Below are 19,699 nucleotides of genomic sequence, written 5' to 3'. Positions count from 1 at the left end.
ACAAGGAGTAAATAGATTAGAAATGTGAAATTTCCTGGCATCCCCACTGCAAAGAAACTGTGGAAAATCAGAGGTTGAGGACTTGAAAATACTTCATTAGATGTACATTTTATGTCAAAGGAAACAAGAAAGCATACCAGGAAATGAGATGGGGTTAAAGGTCAGATTAAAAAAAAGATCAAGGGCATCCACAGGAAAATAAAAAGGTGCTTGAAATAAAAATCCAATTAATGGATTAAAGGCAAAAGGTCAAGGCATAAATAAAAGGGTTCTAGGGAAGAACAGTGAAAGGATCAGAACAGGACAAGGTCAGGAAGCTAATACTATGCAATTGGAAAGGGAGATTACAAAGATAAGGTATATATAAAATAATGAAGTGAAATGAGAGATAAATATATAGGTGAGGGATGCCTAAACATGATATGATAGAAGTGCAGAAGTTTACTAATTTATTTCACAGATCTCAGAGAGTAGTTATTACAGTCAAGCTAGAAGGGATAAGTTTTGGTTTCAGTTCTGTTCAATATCTTCATTGATAATTTAGATAATGGCATAAAAAGTACACTGAAAGTTTGCAGACAATACCAACATGGGAAGGGATATGTGTGCTTTGGAGGATAGGATTAAAATTCAAAATGACCTAGACAAACTGGAGAAATTGTCTGAAATACAGAGTCAGGAGCGGCCTGAGGCCGGCTGAGGCAGCTGGCGCCCTAGGCGGAATGTGCGATCGGTGCCCTCACCTTCACAGGCATCAATGGTCGTGACATCATCATCGGGCAACTGCCTAGTTTGCCTGGGTTCAAGGGCCGCCCCTGCATAGAGTGAAATTCCATAAGGACAAATGTACAGTACTCCACTTAGGAAAGAACAATCCATTGCACACATACAAAATGGGAAATGACTGCCTAGGAGGGAGTTTTGCCAAAAGTGATCTGGAGGTTATAGTGAACCACAAGCTAAATATGAGTCAACAGCCTAACACTGCAGCAAAATCCTAGTTGCTGGAAATGCAGAGACTTGAAAACATACTTTGAACTGGATTTGGAGATAAGTAGCTAGCTAGAGAATGTAAGATGGTGGAAAGGTCTCTGCCTAGAACAGCGCAACGGCTTTGCCAAACCACTGTGGATCCTTGAAGTTGAAAAATTGGGTGGGAAGTCTATGAAAAAGTGAGCATGCCTTGGCTTAGGTGTGGCTGTTCAGCCAGAGCAGATTTCCCATACACTAATTGTAGTTAAATGGTGGGAAGGGCCCCAACAACCCTATTGTCAATAGGCACCTGCAGGCAGGACCCTGGTATCTACGTCCTACCATTTCCTCTATATGCAACTGCAGGACACTTTCACTGTAGTAGACAAACAGCTTTTGCTGTTATTTTAATGCTCCACAACGAGTGAAAAGACACCCTTGCTCTGGGAGAAGTGCGCTCACCTTAGGACGGAGGTGGGTCAGGAGGGCTGGATAGCAGATCATAAAAAGCGCCGTTATGTGTGTGACTGGCAGAGCACGGGGCGGCTAGCTAGATCGTGTGAAAAATCAGGACAGGGGATGATGGAGGGGAATAGGCACCGAAGAAAAAGCCCCTCATAATGGGACTGATCCTAGAACATCAGGACATCTGGTCACCTCAGGTTGGTCCCCGCACCCACTGCCCTCGCCGGTCCCATTCCAAGCTACACGCTGCCCTGCTGGGAACTCTCTGGGGCTGGCTGCAGCGAGGCGCACCACGCGGTGCACCAGCCTCCCTCCTCTGCCACAGCGATGGCCTCGCGTTGCAAGAGCGCCGCCCAATCCCCGGGCGAGGGAGAGTCGCTGGGCTCCCTGGCGTCGGACTCGAGCGTCATCTCAGCCCACCCCCGCCACGGCGTGTGCGCGCCCCGAGATAGCATCCCCGTGGGGGGACCCAGCTGGCAGCCGGCGTGCGCTGGAGCACGTGGGGGCGGCCAGGAGGCGTGTTCCGAGCTGGGTGGCAGCGGCGGTGTTGCCGCAGCTACCACCCGACCCGCAGACTGCAGGCAGGCAGGTGAGGGGGCGGCCGCCGGGAGGGGTGAGCTGAGGGGCTTGCATGGGGCGGGGGCACGTATGCAGTTATTGAGAGAAGAGGGGCTGGTGGGGAGTGGAAGTAAGAAGGGGCGCCTGAGCCACCAAGTGAGACAATCAAGGTTCACATAAGGGAAGGGAATTGTAATTAAGCTTCTGCGCGTTTGTCTGCTGGTTGCCATCTGTTCTGGGCTGTTGGAAGGGGGAGCATTATTATTAGATGTTGAATTTTTGTGTGTGCCTTTTTTTTTGTATTTTACCCCTCTTAGGTTGTTTGGTATTGCTCTGGAATAGCTGGCTTGTTTCTCCAATTATTCATTCTATGCTAAACTGATAGTTGGGGATTGTGTTACCACCCTACTGCAATTGTTTTAAGTAGAGATGTGTTTTCATTCCTGAAAAATGCTTAATTGTTGGCTTTACATGTTAAAATCGTTGCAGACCTGGGTAATTGTGTAGTGTGTGCTTCTCAAAATGGCACTCTAGATACTCCAGTGTGACTTTCTTAGCTTTCATTCCCCACACACATTCTTAACATACTTCATTACTGCATTGATTGGCTGTAGATATAGATCAAAGTGATACATAGGGTTTTAATTTAGTCTGTTTTATCCTAAATTGAGGGTAGCATGGTATCAGAGTGCAGTTTGGAATACATCTGCCATACCATCCTGTAATCATCACTTAATATAACATTTCTGTGTTCTTGCTATGGACTAATTGTTCTTCAAACTCTCCTCAATATTTGTAGGACTATTACATGACATTTCTTTTTTTTCTTTCTTTTTTTTAGTAGCACTTTCTGGATATTTGTATGGTTTACTTGATCAGTGCAAGTTGCAGCTTAATGAGTTAATTTAGGTGATATCAGCTATGAGACTAATTCAAAGCACAATAAGGTTGTGGCAGATAGTGTCTATGCCTTCTAGATTTCTGTTGTGGCTGCATTTGCCCTCTAGTCCTGGAATATGGATTCTCTTTCTCCTGTCTTGTAGGACGATGGCATCCATTTCCGAGCGCACTTTCATTACCATCAAGCCTGATGGAGTCCAGCGGGGAATAGTGGGAGAAATCATCAAAAGATTTGAACAGAAGGGTTTCAAATTAGTGGCCATGAAATTAATACATGTGAGTTTCCCTCGTTTCTTTATTTATCCTTTATGTATAGAATGTAATCATATTTAGAGCAGGCTGGTGTACTTCACTCCGTGAAATATCTATTGTAATATTTTTAAATGAAATTTTAGAAATATCAAATGTCAAATTTTATGTCTCGATATTTTTGGAGACTTTCTATCATTCAGCTGTAGTTAAATGGTTTTGACATCCCAAGCAACCTAATTTTAGTAAGATGATGCCTTAGTCTGAGGAGAATATTCTTATAGGTGCCATTTACACTTAATAGGCATCTGTTGTACATCTACAGCAAAAATTGATTTCTTCTCAATTGGATACTGCTGAAACAATCTTGCTGAGTTAATTTATATTTTAAATTCATATAAACATAACACATCTAGCCAGTTGCTAAAAGCACTAATTTTTAAAGCGCATGCCTGTTTAAGGATTAATAGTGCTCTGTGGTTAATCTCTTGTGATTTAAAGATGCTCTTAAGTTCTTAGAGTAAATTACCTTTTTTTTGCAGGCCTCTGAAGACCTTCTGAAAGAACATTACATTGATCTGAAAGATCGGCCATTCTATGCTGGTTTGGTTAAATATATGCACTCTGGACCTGTTGTAGCTATGGTAAACTTTTAAACTGGCTTAAGAAAAACTAAAAAGTTGATGTGTCTTGTTTCATAACTTTGTTACATATTGAAAATGATACTACCTGTAAATGTAGTTTCATGTACAAATGTTTCCCTTTAACTTTTTTTTAATAGTTTCTTTTTTCCTATTGCAATGTGCCAAGCAGCAGGGGATGTGAACAGTGGTAAACTGACTGCAAAAAGTGCTGTCACATTCACAAAATAAGCAACTGGAAAAAAGAACAGTGAAATATTTAATGTTTCAAGTAGAGAAATCTTGTATTTCAGATTTACACTGCAAAATCATAGACTAAACTAGGTAAATGTGACCTTTTTTTAAAGAATCTCCGCTATGAGTTGCCCCTGTATACATCCATTCTTCACTAAAGTTGTTGATGTTTGTAGGAGCTGATGTGTTGTAAGTCTTCCTATTCCCTGCTCTTAAGTCATGTGCAAAATAATAATAAATAATAATAATAGCGCAAATGGAAATCAGCCATGGGGAAAAATTCCCTGCTATAAGTTGTGTTGCTATAAGTCCAAGTTTTTTGGAACATATCTTGGACTTAAATACTTTAGAGGTATAGGCTCACCTCGCTATGAGATCCCTGTGAGATTTTATGAGTTTAAGAAATTTTGAAATGGGATGCTTACCTGTTTGTTACACGTAAATCTGTTCAGTAGTACCCTCATGCTTTGGCTAGCAGTCAGCAGAAATTACAATAGCTTCTTGGAGACAGTTTCACTCCAATCCTTCAATGCCTTGCTTACAAATTCTTTGAAAAGGGGGACTTAACACCCACCCGGTAATGGGATCAAGTTGAATAACTTTGCCAACTCTCACTGTGTTAGTTACAGTTTGGATTCTGTAATCGTAATGGATTTATTTTATTTTTAAGGTGTGGGAAGGTCTTAATGTGGTTAAGACTGGCAGAGTAATGCTAGGAGAAACTAATCCAGCAGATTCCAAACCTGGTACCATCCGTGGTGACTTCTGTGTTCAAGTTGGCAGGTATGTTCTGAAATAGTTTTGATAAGACAAAGCCAATTTTTAATGCTGATGACTTACTTAGTTCATTGTTTTATAATTAAGTTTGGGGACATGAAAACTAGAACAACTTGAAACTGTAGAAAAATTCAAGCAGCAGAATGTAAATATTGGAATTTGATCAATGTTATAGTAAAGACGTATAGACAAAGACTGAAATACTTTCTACAGCCCCTCAACTTTTTTTCATGGAGGTTTCCCATTTGAGTACTGACATATAACCCTACTTATTTTATGAGAACTAATAAGCTCTCTGCATGATGACTTGCCTCCTGGTCCTTTCTATCAGGATGTCCTGATAAACATGAGTGTCATTTGATAACATACATTTTAAAATGTTAAAATGGAATGAATTTTGTTATATAACAATTGGTAACAAAAACTTACTAACCACTGAAAAATATTTAAGAGCGTTAAGACCCCTACTCTGCAAAGTGATTATATGTAGGAAGACCCCTTCCCCCAATAACTTCATCCAGATGCAGGGGTTCACCTCCACTAGATTATCTAGGACTGGAGGCAAAGGATATAAATAGAGATGGGGTTTTCCTTCTCCGTCCCCCACTATCAACACGGATGAGAGAAGCTTGTGTGTCATATTCATGAGTATGTTTATTAATAAATGTAGTCACGGTAACCAAGGAGGTTTTTCTAAAAATAAAATTCTTGTGCTTTTAATTCTATAATTGACTTTTCTTTTTCTTCTCTTAGGAACATCATTCATGGCAGTGACTCTGTAGAAAGTGCTGAAACAGAGATCAACCTGTGGTTCACTCCTGAGGAGTTGGTTGAATACACAAGCTGTGCTCATCAGTGGATATATGAGTAAAAACATGGTCTGTGACTTTTAACATCCATGCATCCCAATGATTATGGACCCAGAAATAGTTCCTATTGGTACTATCCTTTAATTATTTCAAGGCACTTCTGTATAAACTGGTGGAAATCTCTAATTTGTGTTGTGCATATTACATGTAACCAGTGTTATTAACTGCTGCTCTAATTAAAAAAGCTATTGAATTATTACTTGTGAAGCTTTATAACTCTGTGTGTATATAGAAGAGAAGGAGATTACAATAGAGGAGAGGATTTTTAATTAATGACTAAACACGAGGCATAAACTGCCATGAAATACTCTGTATCCACAGAGGATAATGTGGTGTATACCCATTAGCAAACAATCTAAAATGGCTTAGTGGCCTTAAGATTTGTTGTCAAACATAGTTAAATCACCAGGACACACATGCTGGTATGTAAACAGATCCATAATATACCCAAAATACAGGGAGTAAAAGAATGATATAGAAGTAAAGTCAAGCAAAAAAATTGATTTTAAAATTGTGATAAACATCTGTGGGAAATGTTCAATTATTTTCTCTCTCCAGAAAGTCAGTTCAGTTATACATAGGCAACAGCTTTACTCTGAAAGTAAGGATTTTAACCAGATTGTAACTTTAAACTCAATTTTTCACCCTAGCCTCAGTCATTTGCATAGCTCTTTAAGCGAGGATTAATATGGCAGCTTTATAAAATGTTCTTTTATGAGAAAAGAAGATTAACGCGCACAGGCCGCTCAGTATGCTTTACCTCCTTTCACTCTAGTATAGCATTTTGTTTGACATTGGCAAGAACATCAGCACTGAATTATATTTCCATGCAAAGAACTGACAGCTCAGATAGAGTCTTTCCTTGGTTGTTTGAATGGCAAAGTAAACTGTGCTTGGATAAACTTTTGAAAAAGTGACTTTGGCACTTAGGAGCCTAAGTCTCAGTAGTAATCATAGATTCATAGAATACTAGGACTGGAAGGGACCTCGAGAGGTCATCGAGTCCAGTCCCCTGCCCTCATGGCAGGACCAAGTACCAACTAGACCATCTCTGATAGACATTTATCTAACCTGATCTAAATATCTCCACAGATGGTGATTCCATAACCTCCCTGGGCAATTTATTCCAGTGTTTAACCACCCTGACGATTAGGAACTTTTTCCTAATGTCCAACCTAAACCTCCCTTGCTGCAGTTTAAGCCTATTGCTTCTTGTTCTATCCTCAGAGGGCCAGATGAACAAGTTTTCTCCCTCCTCCTCATGACACCCTTTTAGATACCTGAAAACTATCATGTCCCCTCTCAATCTTCTCTTTTCTAAACTAAACAAACCCAATCAATGACCTTCTAAAATGTTAGCCATTGTATTTAAACTCATTCATATGATAGATTTCCTTTAATAATAAACAGATCTCAGTAGTGCAGTTCAGGACTATCCACATACCTTTCAGCCTCCTGGAGAGTTGCTATGGCTAGACTCCCAGTTCCTAATGTGCTAGTTCATTATCATAAATAACCAACATACTGCAACTGAGAAGCAGGTCTTTGTAATTTGGCTACAGTTGCGTATTTGAAATAGGGAGGTTACAATGTGTGTAATGGGTTAACCATGTAACTGCTGAAAATGTCAGTGGTTACACGCAGGGCAGCAATCAGCTCTCTGGAAGCTGGTGTGTGCCCATGAATGTTCTGGTTCTTGCCTGCTGCTCCATACTGCTGCCTCTGTATCAGAGGCAACAGTGCGGGACAGCAGTTGTCTCTCCGAGAGCTGTTCTGCATTTCTTCCTGCTTATGGTCTTGGTACGCAGGTGATATAGAGGCAGCTACGCGGGGTGGCAGCTGGCTCCATCGGAGCCAGACCAGGAATTATGCATAACCATTTGGGTAACTAATAAACTCATGCTTATAAGTTTAGTGGTTACCTATATTAAATGGCTACGCTCTTACATCCCTAATTGGGAAAATCAACTGAATGTTTTAGATGGACCATTGTGACCTATGCTAGTTACCTCCTTCAGCTCACGTTACTGTTTCTTTAGCTCACAACAGCACGTAGATTGTTTAAGGTTGTCAACTCTCCCAAATGGACGGGATCAGACACCATATGAGACAAACTTTACCTGGGCTCTGTGGTCCAGGAACATCTGCCAGACCACAGATGTTGCTGGACCAGAGTCACGGTTAAGGAAGGTACAACCTGTATAATTGGTTAGAATAAATCTATGTATAAAAACTATATTTGCTTTGTGTTGTAATTATTTATAATATTTTAAATGATTAATATTAATGTGGGAAACCACCAAACACTAATTTAACCATAAATTCCTTTATTAAATGCAAAGGTACTTATACAATTGCTCTTACACATGCCTAAAAAGCCTAACCAATAAGCAATTACTACATCCAAAGAGTAACAAAACATATATAAACATTTGATCATGATACTTACAAACAGGCTAGACAGGGATGCCTTAAAAAGCAGAGCCTGCAGCTCAGGGTGGTAGCTGGCTCTCCAGGAGTTGGGCCAGCAGCTGAAGGAGTGGGGCTGGCAGGGCACTCTTCCTGCCCCACTCCTGGGGTGGCATCTTACTCCCAGCAGGAAGCTGGCTGCCCCATGCTGTAAGCTCTGCACTGCAAGAGCTCCCAGCGTGGGGAGGCACTTGGCTCCTGGGGAAGCAGGGCTTCCAGTGTTCACCAGCTCCCAGCTGATGGCCCCCAGGAAGTCGGCTGCACTGCAGGAATTTAACTGAAACGGAAGTTGATGCTTTTTGGTTAACTGGTTAAATTCTTACATCCCAGTCTGATCACAGCAACAGAAGCCAGGATGTGCTGTGTTCTAGTCCTAGTTCTTACACTTGACAATATTCTTACTTTAAAATTGCAATCACAGTTTCATCCTCATATGTGACAACAAAAAAAAATCAGGATAAATGTGTCTCCTGGCCTCTGGGTGCTTTATATATGAGGTAATTTTGAGCAACTGTAGGGTGCATGCAGTGCAACTTGGAAGAAGCAGCTTCCCAACACAGTGACAAAGGCCATTTGTCTCAAAGCAAAAGATGTTAAGAATGCAGGACACCCTCCCCCCCCCCACACACAAGCCTAATATCTACTATTAAAAGACAGTGTTGGGGAAACTGAACAGACTTTAAACCTTCAAGGTATTTTTTGTTGTAACACCATATTGTGAGGTCATGTTGAGATTCACAGCCATGACTGAAAACAAATCCTAGCCACAATGGAAGGCAAGGCAAGTGACCTTTTTAAGATTGCCGCATTGTCTGTTAAGGGAATGTGTTCCCCATAGTGCTTCTAGCAAGGCTTTTAAGATTAAGGATGTGATCCCACCTCTTTTGTGTCCTTTTCCATCCCCACCTTATTTCTTCTCTTTCCTATCCTCCTTTCCATAGAATCATAGATGATCAGGGCTGCAAGGGACACCCCTCCCCCCCCCAGGAAGATCATCTAGACTAAGCCCCTGATCAAAGCAGGATCAAGCTCAAGGAAACCATTCCAGCTAGGGCTTCTGTGTTCTAAGGAAGACATCTGAAGAAGTGGGTTTTGCCCACAAAAACTCATGATACCATCTACATGTTTTGTTAGTCTTTAAGGTGCTACTAGTCTATTTGTTGCTTTTTAAGTTTTTCCTGTCTAAGGAGAGTTCATTCCAGACCTATACCCTGCAGCACTGCAATAAGCCTGTGAGCCGATGCAGATAAAAGCAGTGTCTTAAGTACTGTAGCCTGATGCTGCTGCAAGTTGCCAGCTCTCACAGTGGTTGGCCAGACTGCGTGCTGGCCCTGTGTTTTTCCAGGACTTGAAACGGCAACGATGAGGCCAGCCCCAGAGGCAGAAGCTGCATTTTCGATCTTTCTTGATTTCCCCCCTTTTTGGAGGATCTTTGTCTTTTTGTCGACCTTTACCCTGGGTGGCCAAGTGACCGGTTTTGAAGTGGACAGTCCAGTATTTGAGCTTTCTGTCTGGGGAACAAATTGAGAAACTAGAAATGAGAAAATATAAGTGTCGGGTATTTCCTAAATACGATGTAACGTAGATTGCGTTGTAATATCGAGGTTTTTTGTTGAAACCATCTGGCAACCCTAGTTCCTCACGCCCTTTGTCCCGAATCCCCCCCCCCCCCTTTGTGTGGGCTGGTCCCTCTGGCCTCAGCCCCACAGCCTGTAGCAACGCCTGCCCCTCCCCCCTCGGCCTGGGTCTCTCTCCCCCCTCAGCCAGGCGTTCCGGGGGCCGCAGGGCGCGCTGAGGGGGCGGCGCCTGGCAAGCCGCAGGACAGGGCGGGCTCTGCCGGCGCCATATTGCGACGGCGGGGCAGGCCCGCCCCCATCCGCCGGCTAGTGGGTTCCGGCTCCACCCGGCCTCGCTCTTCCTTTTCCCGGTGCACGCGGAGAGGAACGGCCGCTCCAGGTGCCAACGCAGCGGCGATAGCGGCTCCGGGGAGGTGAGGCCAGGCCGGTGTGAGGGGGCGGGCGAGGCGAGCCCGAATCCCGGCGGCGGGAGTCTGGCTGAGCGCCCGGCTGCCGCGCCCGGGTGGGGTGGAAAGGAGGGAAGCGGGGCTGGGGATCCCAGCTTGCTTCCACGTGGCCGCCGGGCTGGGAGTCATGGGGGGGCCCGTCACAAGCTGGCCCGGGTCTGTGGAGCGAGCCCCTCCGCGGGCCGTGCTGGCTGGGTGACTGGAGTCACCTTCTGGGGCATTGCTGGTGGTGGGGCCGAACTGGGCTCCCCTCCTTGCTCTCACCGCCCCCCTTCCCCGCCCTAGGACAATGGCTAGTCACAGCGAACGCACCTTCATCGCCATCAAGCCCGATGGCGTCCAGAGGGGCCTGGTGGGGGAAATCATCAAGCGCTTCGAACAGAAGGGTTTCCGCCTGGTGGCCATGAAATTCCTCCACGTAAGTTTCCCCGCCTCCTTTAGAGGCAGGGCTGGTGTAAGGCTTAGCTCGTGTTCCTAAAGCTTCGTGCAGAGAGAAATCAACTTGTTCCGACCAGTGCCTGCTCATCTTGTCCAGCCCCATAAGGATTTTTTTCCCCCATCAATGTGCACCACCCCTAGAAACAAATCTTAGGCGTGAGCGTTTTGATAACTATCTGGCCAGCATTTGAAGCTGAGGACACTGGTTCTGATGACTGGTGGCTTTTTTTTTCAATTTTACTTGCAAATTTTAGCTAGTTGAGATTTCCCTGTGCTATTTTTTCCCCCATCAAGGAGCTGGCAAAGTGGAAATCGATAGTACAGTCTATACACCAAGGCTACATCTAGACTAGCATGATTTTCCGCAAATGCTTTTAACGGAAAAGTTTTCCGTTAAGCATTTGCAGAAAAGAGCATCTAGATTGGCATGGACACTTTTCCGCAAAAGCACTTTCTGTGGAAGAGCGTCCGTGCCAATTTAGACATGCTTTTGCGCAAAAAAGCCCCAATCGCCATTTTTGCAATCGGGGCTTTTTTGCGCAAAATAAATCTGAGCTGTCTACACTGGCCCTTTTGCGCAAAAGGACTTTTGCCCGAATGGGAGCAGCATAGTATTTCCGCAAGGAGCACTGATTTCTTACATGAGATCGTCAGTGTTCTTGCGGAAATTCAAGCGGCCAGTCTAGACACAGCCCAACTGATCTGCTTATTGTAACTTTTCAGATACAAATAGATATGCCAGACCAAATTTTCTCTCACATTTCCATTATATTCATATAGCTTCATGCAGTTAACTGAAGGCCTTGTTCCGTAAAACAGAAAATGGGACTGAATAGTGTTAATTTAGGTTGTCAGGTGTAGCTTTCTTTCAGTTGTGTCAAACCATGACTATAGTGTCTCTTCTATTCCCTGTGAAATGGAAGGCTGTGTTGGTAGTTTTATGCAACCTAATGTTAAGTTAGGTCATGTGACCATGATTTGAAGACTACATCAGGAAATTCAGTTTTCCAGATGTCTTGTACTCAAAATAATCTACAGGGCTACGTCTAGACTGCAAGTAGGAATAAGAGATCCTCCGGAAAAAGGCTTTATTCCGGAGGATCGTGCCAGTCTTGATGCTCTTTTCTGGCTTTTCCCCAAGCCGGAAAAAAAGCGGCGGCCATGTTTATTTAAATCCCGCGGGGGATATTTAAATCCCCCACGGATTTCCCTATTCTGACTTGCCTGCTTTGCATGCCTATTCCGTCTTATGTGGCCAGTCTAGACGTAGCCCAGCTGTAAACTAATACAAAGAAAAAAAATCAGTTTTAAGAGTTCAAGGTATTGAAGCTGCCTCACTGTAAATTCTTACATTAACAAAGGAAAAATGGACAAAACTTATCTTGAGGTGCTGAACATGTAAAATACTGACAATTAGCTTGGAAAAACAAAGTTCTTGCTGTTGTGTGTTAAAATGATATGAAACTTCTGATTAATGCTGTAACAGTCTGTGGCTTTTTACATTTTATTAAACATTGATCTCAATTTCACATTCAACTTTTCTTTAAAGGCATCAGAAAAGCTTCTAAAACAACATTACATTGACCTGAAAGATCGGCCATTCTACCCTGGTTTAGTTAAATACATGAATTCTGGACCTGTTGTGGCCATGGTGAGTAGCATATACATTGTGCTCAAAATGGCAAGGTATCTTCTAGCTACATAAACTACTACTTTAATTGTTAGCATCTGTGGATGATTTACAGATTGTTTTTACAAGTTGTAAAAACAAACAACTTTACTACTTGTTTAAATTATACTGTTTCCGTATATTAATAAAGAACTCACAATTTCCACATCATCCACTGATGTCCAGAGCACTTCTGAATGATAGTCTGTTAGTCCTACACTAGTGGATCTGAGCTGGAAATAATGTAATATTTAAGAAATTTGAAGAAAACTGCTAGTGTATACTCATCAACAGTAGTTTAGAAGATGAAACAACTGAAGAATGCCCCCAACAATGTGTATAAAATAGGTATGAAATGTTTTATGTACCGTATTTTCCGGCGTATAGGGCGACTGGGTGTATAAGACGACCCCCTATCTTTTTAATTAAAAGATAGGGTTTCATCTTATACCCCAGCGCCCCTCCGCCTCCTTTGCTCCCGGTGTCCCTGGTCTGCTGGAGATGGTCCCCAGCAGACCAGAGGCACCGGGAGCAAAGCCGCCAGGAGCGCCTGGGCTGCCCCCCCCCCCCCCCCCCCCCCGCCGGAGCCCCTCCGCGGCTTTGAAAGCCTCGGGGGAAGCCGGCGGGGGGGCATCCCAGGCGCGCATGGGCTGCGCCCCCGCTGGAGCCCCTCCGCGGCTTTGAAAGCCTCGGGGGAAGCCGGCGGCGGGGCATCCCAGGCGTGCAGGGGCTCCGGCGGGGGGGCAGCCCATGCGCGCCTGGGATGCCCCCCCGCCGGCTTCCCCCGAGGCTTTCAAAGCCGCGGAGGGGCTCCGGCGGGGGCGCAGCCCAGGCGCGCCTGGGATGCCCCGCCGCCGGCTTCCCCCGAGGCTTTCAAAGCCGCGGAGGGGCTCCGGCGGGGGGGCAGCCCATGCGCGCCTGGGATGCCCCCCCGCCGGCTTCCCCCGAGGCTTTCAAAGCTGCGGAGGGGCTCCAGCGGGGGCGCAGCCCAGGCGCGCCTGGGATGCCCCGCCGCCGGCTTCCCCCGAGGCTTTCAAAGCCGCGGAGGGGCTCCGGCGGGGGCGCAGCCCATGCGCGCCTGGGATGCCCCGCCGCCGGCTTCCCCCGAGGCTTTCAAAGCCGTGGAGGGGCTCCGGCGGCGGGGCATCCGGTGTACAAGACGACCCCCGATTTTTGGGGGATGTTTTTTAACATCAGAGGTCGTCTTGTACGCCGGAATATACGGTAGTAGTTTTACAAAATTTGGCTTGAAAGTCTTCCCCGCTTACTATGAATAGAACGTGATTCCCTGCCATTCAGAGCAGTTTTCTGGATTATAGTGAAACTGGAGGGATGTGGGAAGAGTACTGGAAGTTGCCTACGCGGTGAAGTAGTAAGTGGTTGAAATTCCCAGTGCAGTTCTGAGGATTTAAACAGGTCAGCTAACTTTTAAAATTAGATTGAAGTCTCTACCTTAATACTAAAACTAGGCATGTTAAATAGTAGTTAATCAGCAGCAGCTCCTGTCTTGGGGGGGTGGGTGGAAGAGAGCTGAGCTCTCAGACCTGGCCCAAACTGGAACTGAACTGAGCTGAGCTGAGCTGCCTGTCTTGTAATACACTTTAAATGCAGAGCAGCAGCAGGGATAGGTCCTGGGCCTGGTGTGAGCTAGAAGTAAGCAGGACTGCTGGCCAGCCTGCTAAAAAAAATGTACTGGTTGGGCAGGGGAATGCATGTAGTCTATACCATTAACCTGTAACCTTTTGTTTCTGTTAATCAACGACTGTTACATCTCTCACTAAAACAGCTAGGTGAGCAGGCATTATAATGGGGGAGGGGAGGAGGTGGTGTTTTCACTGTTTTGTGCCTAACTGACTTCATGAAATCTGAACTATTTAAACATGCTAATTGCAGGCCACATCATTAGAAATTTAAGTGGTCTCCATATGTGAGCCATTCAGGAGTGGGAATAGTCTCTTCTCACAACAAGCTTCTGTTTACTAGATTGGTGTTAAGAAGTGTGTCTTTTCTTTGTGCTGTGTCCCCCATACAAATCTCACTACTTTGGGTTATGTAGAGCCCTGCAAATCCATGGGTATTTGCAGGGGTCGACAAATTATGGAAAACCTACTCACCAGACAAAAAAGGGACTCGTTACCCTCCCCCACAAAGTGTTTTTTAATGGCATAAATTCCAAGAACAGTAATTACTAATAAGTTATTAATGAATATCAAAGTTATTAATAAATCTTAAACCTCTACCTTTTCTCTCTGCTGCCATATCTCCTCCCCTTGTTCCATCAGCTCCCCTGGTGCCTGCTGCCCCCCCCCCCAACCCCTCGCCCTTCTCACTGCCCTCCTGCAACCTGCCCCCCTCCACCTAACCCTGTGCCCACTCCTCCAGTAGCCCCACTCTGATCATGTGAGCTACCCCTCCTCATCCCCTCTTCTAAAACCTCCCTCTACACACCTGCCTACCTCTCTCCTCCGGTGCTGGTCCCTCCTCTGCAGGTGTCTGCCCTTCTGCTTCACCCCCAGAATCCCTTGGCACCTGCACCCTCTTGGTGCCTCCCCCTTCCTTCACTGCCCCTACCCCCTTTGGCCTCCTTTTCCCTGATACCTGCCCCCTCACCACCCTCTGTCCCCGTTCCCCTCATGCCCCTGTGCCCTCACAGATGCCTTGCTCCATCCCCACCCCTTCTTTCAAGCCTTCTCCCAGCACTTCCCCCTCCCCCTCTAATCCCCAGTGCTCTTACCCTCTCCTCTCCCAGCATCACCCTATCCCCCCTCCCACTGACACCTCCCCTCCTGCCCTTTTTCTCATTGTCTGCACTTTACCCCCTGGCATTTCTCTCCTGCACCCCTTTCCCTTGGGGTACGTCTACACTACATGCCTCTGTCGGCAGAGGCATGTAGATTTGTTTATTCAGCAAAGGTAAATGAAGCCGCGATTTAAATGATCGTGGCTTCATTTACATTTACATGGCTGCCGCGCTGAGCCGACAAACAGCTGATCAGTCTGGACGTTCTCCCTGTCGACATCAAAGCCCTTTGTCGGCAGCCCCGGTAAACCTCATTCCACGATGTCGACAGGGGGAACGTCCAGACTAGCGGCGAGCCGACAAACAGCTGATCAGCGCGGCAGCCATGTAAATGTAAATGAAGCCGCGATAATTTAAATTGCGGCTTCATTTACCTTTGCCTACAACCCTAATCTACATGCCACTGCCGACAGAGGCATGTAGTGTAGACACAGCCTTGGTGCCTTCCCCTTTCTTCTTCTCCTGACCTTCCCCTCCCCTCCGCAAAAGTCCCTTCCCCTTCCCCAGGGCCAGCTCTAGGCTTTTTGCTGCCCTAAGCAAAACATTTTTGGCTCCCCCCTCCCTCTTTTTTTGTTGCCTTTTACACGTTTGCATTTTGCAATGGGGTTTTTGGGGTTTTGTTTTTGTCCCGGCATTTTAGCCCTATAAATAGCATTTTCATTCGTTTTTTTTCCATAAAGGCAAAGGTGCTTCAAGTGACCTCCCCCTTTCAGTTGCTGCTGGGTTACAGCAGCCTTTTCCCTGCCCTATCCAGCCCCTACCTGTGGACAAGCACCCTTCACTCATGACCCACAGGGGGAAGCAGGGTGCAGAACCAGAGGGGAGCAGGGAACAGTGGGGTGGTGCGGGTAACAGGAGGCACAGAGCCAGAGGGATGCAGGAATCGGGGGGAGCAGAGTGTGGTGGAGGCACAGGGAATGGGATGCGGGGAACAGGAGGGGCAGAGGGATCAGGGGCTAGGGGCAGTGCAGGGAATGGGCAGCACAGAGCTCAGGGGGCAGGGATATCTGCGTGTCATTTTTGCAGACATGGATACCAATTTTGTATCTGCACGGGGCTTTATTGATATGTTCTGGTAGGCATTAGCCATTCTGATGCTATCTGCCTTCATGCCTTCTCAAAGTGAAACATGACCAGTGAAACAAGTAATTGTAGAAAGAATTGTAGCCATTTATTTTGTAATTTTCTCTTGTTCCTAGTCTTGTCCTTCAGCAATTTTAACTTAAACAGATTTTATGGTAATTTAGATATTTGGGGGGAGAGGAAGGTCTTTGTCTCCTTGCAAAGTGCAGATCTCTGCCAGAGGTGAAACTTATAACTATTCTTTTTAAAGGTTTGGGAAGGTCTCAATGTGGTTAAAACTGGTAGAGTTATGCTGGGAGAGACCAACCCTGCAGATTCTAAGCCTGGTACAATCCGTGGTGACTTCTGCATTCAAGTGGGAAGGTTGGTGTTGAAATTATATAAAATTTCTCAATGTTTTTTCCAGGGTTAACGGGGGTGTGGGGGCTGTGTGTGTGTGTGTGTGTGTACACGTACGTATATATAAAAAAAATTTTGGTTAACAGCATTTGGATAAAACACAAACAAAAGTCTTTAGCGCAGAGAGGGGCACCTGGTGACTGTGCACTCAAGGAAAGAAATAAGTATGTTCTCACCTATACATAGAGAAAATAAGTCCCTGATGCAGCAAGCTATTTTAATATGGCTATGCCTTGCTTCCTTAGTGATCCAATTTGGTGCAGGATGAACTTCATGTTGCCTTATGTTTGCATGCTGCCTTTCTGGAGAATTTACATAGATATAGTATCAGAGGGGTAGCCGTGTTAGTCTGAATCTGCAAAAGCAGCGAGGAGTCCTGTGGCACCTTATAGACTAACTGCGGTGTAGGAGCATAAGCTTGTGTGGGCAAAGACCCATATCTGACAAAGTGGGTCTTTGCCCACGCAAGCTTATGCTCTTACACTGCAGTTAGTCTATAAGGTGCCACAGGACTCCTCGCCGCTTTTACATAGACATATAAAACAGATTCAATCTAGGATTTTATTTGTTGGACACAATCCACCAAGCATGTTGCTTATACAGTGCCCTTCGAGTTTTTGAACTATACTTCAGAACTTAATGAAAAACGATGATCAGATCATGGTGATGCTGTTAAGCTTGTAGCATTTAGTAGAACTATAGATGTGTTGGACCCTGATCCTATCTGTTAAGTCAGCGTATATCAGCGATGGGCAGCCTAGGCTAATGAACGGGCTTCTTAAGTGGCCCTCCATCTGAGGGCATTGCAAGACTTCTGTAACCAGGATGGTCTCCCAGGCTGAAGTAGTTCTGCTAATTGTGTTAGTCTACCTGGAACATGGGTGGGCAGTAACTTTTGATGGAGGGTGGGGGGCGGCAGTGGCACAGGGCAGGTGCATTTCAAGAATTTGGAAAGTAGTTGAGGGCCATGATATTAATGGAGGAGGTGCAGGGTCTGGGATGGAGGTTTGGGTGAATGAGGCAGTTGTGACCTGGGGCACTGAAGTGGAATACAGGGGGTTGGATCGTGACCTAGGGAAGTGAACAGGAAGAAGTGCAGGGATTTTGGTTGTGAGCTAGGACAGAGGGGACTGATCTGGGGCAGGATATACGGGTACAGGAGGGGAGCAGAGGATTTGGGTATTTGGAGTAGGTAGAGGGTGGGGGAAGGGCGGGACTAGAGTACCAGAGACAGGATCTGGCCAGGAGACTTACCAGCCAGCAGTCATGTTCCTGAATCAACCTCTCTGCCCCTGCACAGGCTGCAGCCATGTGCTCTGGAGCCCCTTGTGCTTCATGGCTGCCTATTATTGAAACAGGCAGCTCCCATTGGCCAGTTTATCGCCAGAAACTGGCCAATGTGATTATGCTGAGGGTACTCCAGTTTTTAAAGAGAAACCACTTGGCAGCTGTTTGAGCAACATGCACATGGGGCAAGGCAAACAGAATCCTACCTAGGGCTCCCCGCAGTGTCCATGGGTCAGAGGTGGTGGCTTTGCCCAGGCCTGACCTAAAAGTTTCAGGATGTGCCAAATGAACCATAGCAGTGCTTCAAATGCAGAACTAATAGATGACTGTTCATATGGATAAGTTACTGTGTTTCTAAAGCTATTGAAACCTTATTTGAAATCTTGTCATTGGCTTCCTTCACAGGAACATTATTCATGGCAGTGACTCCGTAGAAAGTGCTGAGAAGGAAATTAACCTGTGGTTCCAGCCCACAGAGCTTGTTGACTTCAAATCTTGTGCTCATGACTGGATCTATGAGTAAAATAAGTCTCCAGAATGAATTGTGCCTTACCACAACATCTCATTCCAGCAGCTATAGATCTGGGAGCAACTCTGGTCACAAATTTCACAGCAGTATGTAAAAGTATCAAATAAATAGATTACAGAAACTGTGTAGTCTGTATATTACAAAACACTTAAGTATGCATGGAGTAGTATAGAGCTTTGCTTAGTGGGACAAAATGAAACTTCCTAAAGCCACTCTAAGGAGACTTTGGAAACATTTTAAAAATGAAACCAAATCCGTGAACAATACTTAATATATGCTTCTGCTTATAGTGCTGAGAACTGGTATGTGATTAAAACAGCAAATTTATGGGAAAAGCTCAGATGGTCCTAGAACTGCCCCCTATTCCACAGACTTTACAGCAGGGCTACTCAACTTCGGAAGCCCTGGAGGCCACAATAATACTCACAAGCACATGGGGAGGGACACAATTTAAGTTGCATATACAGGCAGTCCCCGGGTTACGTACAAGATAGGGACTGTAGGTTTGTTCTTAAGTTGAATCTGTATGTAAGTCGGAACTGGCGTCCAGATTCAGCCGCTGCTGAAACTGACCGCCAGTTCTGACTTACATACAGAATCAATTTAAGAACCCCAAGCGTCCCCAAGTCAGCTGCTGCTGATGAAACTGATCAGCTGATTCCAGGAAGCCAGGGGCAGAGCAACTCTGCCTTGGGCTTCCTGTAGTCAGCGCTGGTCAGTTTCAGCAGTGGCTAAATCAGGACGCCTGGGGCAGAGCAGCTGGGGTGCTGCTGGGTTGGACCAGTAGCGCCCAGAGCGGCGCTGCGGGACCAACCGGCAGCACCCCAGCTGCGCTGCCACAGGCGTCCGGAGAAAAGCCTAGTCTGCTGGGGGGGGGGGCGTACTAGCTGCGCCCCCCCCCCCCCCACTCCAGCAGACCAGGAAGACACTGGTGGCGGACCGAGACGCACCACGGTCCCGCTGCCTGGGTCCTCTGCGGCTTTGCTCCCCGTCTCCCTGGTCTGCTGGAGACCAGCAGACCAGGGAGACGAGGAGCAAAGCCTCTGAGGACGCCAGCAGCGGGACAGCCGCGGGGCGTCTGGGCTGTCTCGCTGCCGGCTTCCCCCGCGGCTTTGCTCTGCGTCTTCCTGGTCTGCAGACCAGGGAGACACAGAGAAAACCCCAGAGTACACGGGCGGCAGGACCGCAAGGTCCCGCAGTCCATGTACTCGGGGGCAGCCCCGTTCGTAACTGCGGATCCGACATAAGTCGGATCTGCATAAGTCGGGGACTGCCTGTATATGCAAATAGCTTTCACACTGATGGGCATTAATACAAAGATTAGGGCAAGACTATAC

At 46.0% G+C, this 19,699-nt stretch overlaps 2 protein-coding genes across 4 annotated transcripts; both read left to right on the top strand.

Moving 5' to 3' along the window:
• The first annotated feature begins 1,612 nt into the window (after positions 1-1,612).
• NME1 (NME/NM23 nucleoside diphosphate kinase 1) lies at positions 1,613-5,864 on the top strand. Of its 3 annotated transcripts, none has more exons than XM_089771873.1 (5): positions 1,613-1,634; positions 3,039-3,171; positions 3,687-3,788; positions 4,690-4,802; positions 5,550-5,864. In XM_089771873.1, exons 2-5 carry the CDS (start codon positions 3,043-3,045, stop codon positions 5,665-5,667), a joined length of 462 nt encoding a protein of 153 aa, XP_089627999.1. In that variant the 5' UTR covers positions 1,613-1,634; positions 3,039-3,042; the 3' UTR covers positions 5,668-5,864. The 3 variants fall into 3 exon arrangements, with proteins under 3 accessions (XP_089627999.1, XP_006125180.1, XP_006125181.1); XM_006125118.5 differs by lacking the exon at positions 1,613-1,634 and adding an exon at positions 1,810-2,026; XM_006125119.5 differs by lacking the exon at positions 1,613-1,634 and adding an exon at positions 2,127-2,151.
• Positions 5,865-9,966: 4,102 nt separating this feature from the next.
• Positions 9,967-18,483, top strand: LOC102454227 (nucleoside diphosphate kinase). The gene is made up of 5 exons (XM_075903806.2): positions 9,967-10,124; positions 10,443-10,575; positions 12,145-12,246; positions 16,398-16,510; positions 18,239-18,483. Exons 2-5 carry the CDS (start codon positions 10,447-10,449, stop codon positions 18,354-18,356), a joined length of 462 nt encoding a protein of 153 aa, XP_075759921.1. The 5' UTR covers positions 9,967-10,124; positions 10,443-10,446; the 3' UTR covers positions 18,357-18,483.
• The last annotated feature ends 1,216 nt before the right edge of the window (positions 18,484-19,699 follow it).

This window comes from Pelodiscus sinensis, chromosome 20 (assembly GCF_052426305.1).
Source record: "Pelodiscus sinensis isolate ZL-2025 chromosome 20, ASM5242630v1, whole genome shotgun sequence".
Taxonomy (NCBI): Eukaryota; Metazoa; Chordata; order Testudines; family Trionychidae; genus Pelodiscus; species Pelodiscus sinensis.
This window is presented reverse-complemented; position numbering and strand designations above follow the sequence as displayed.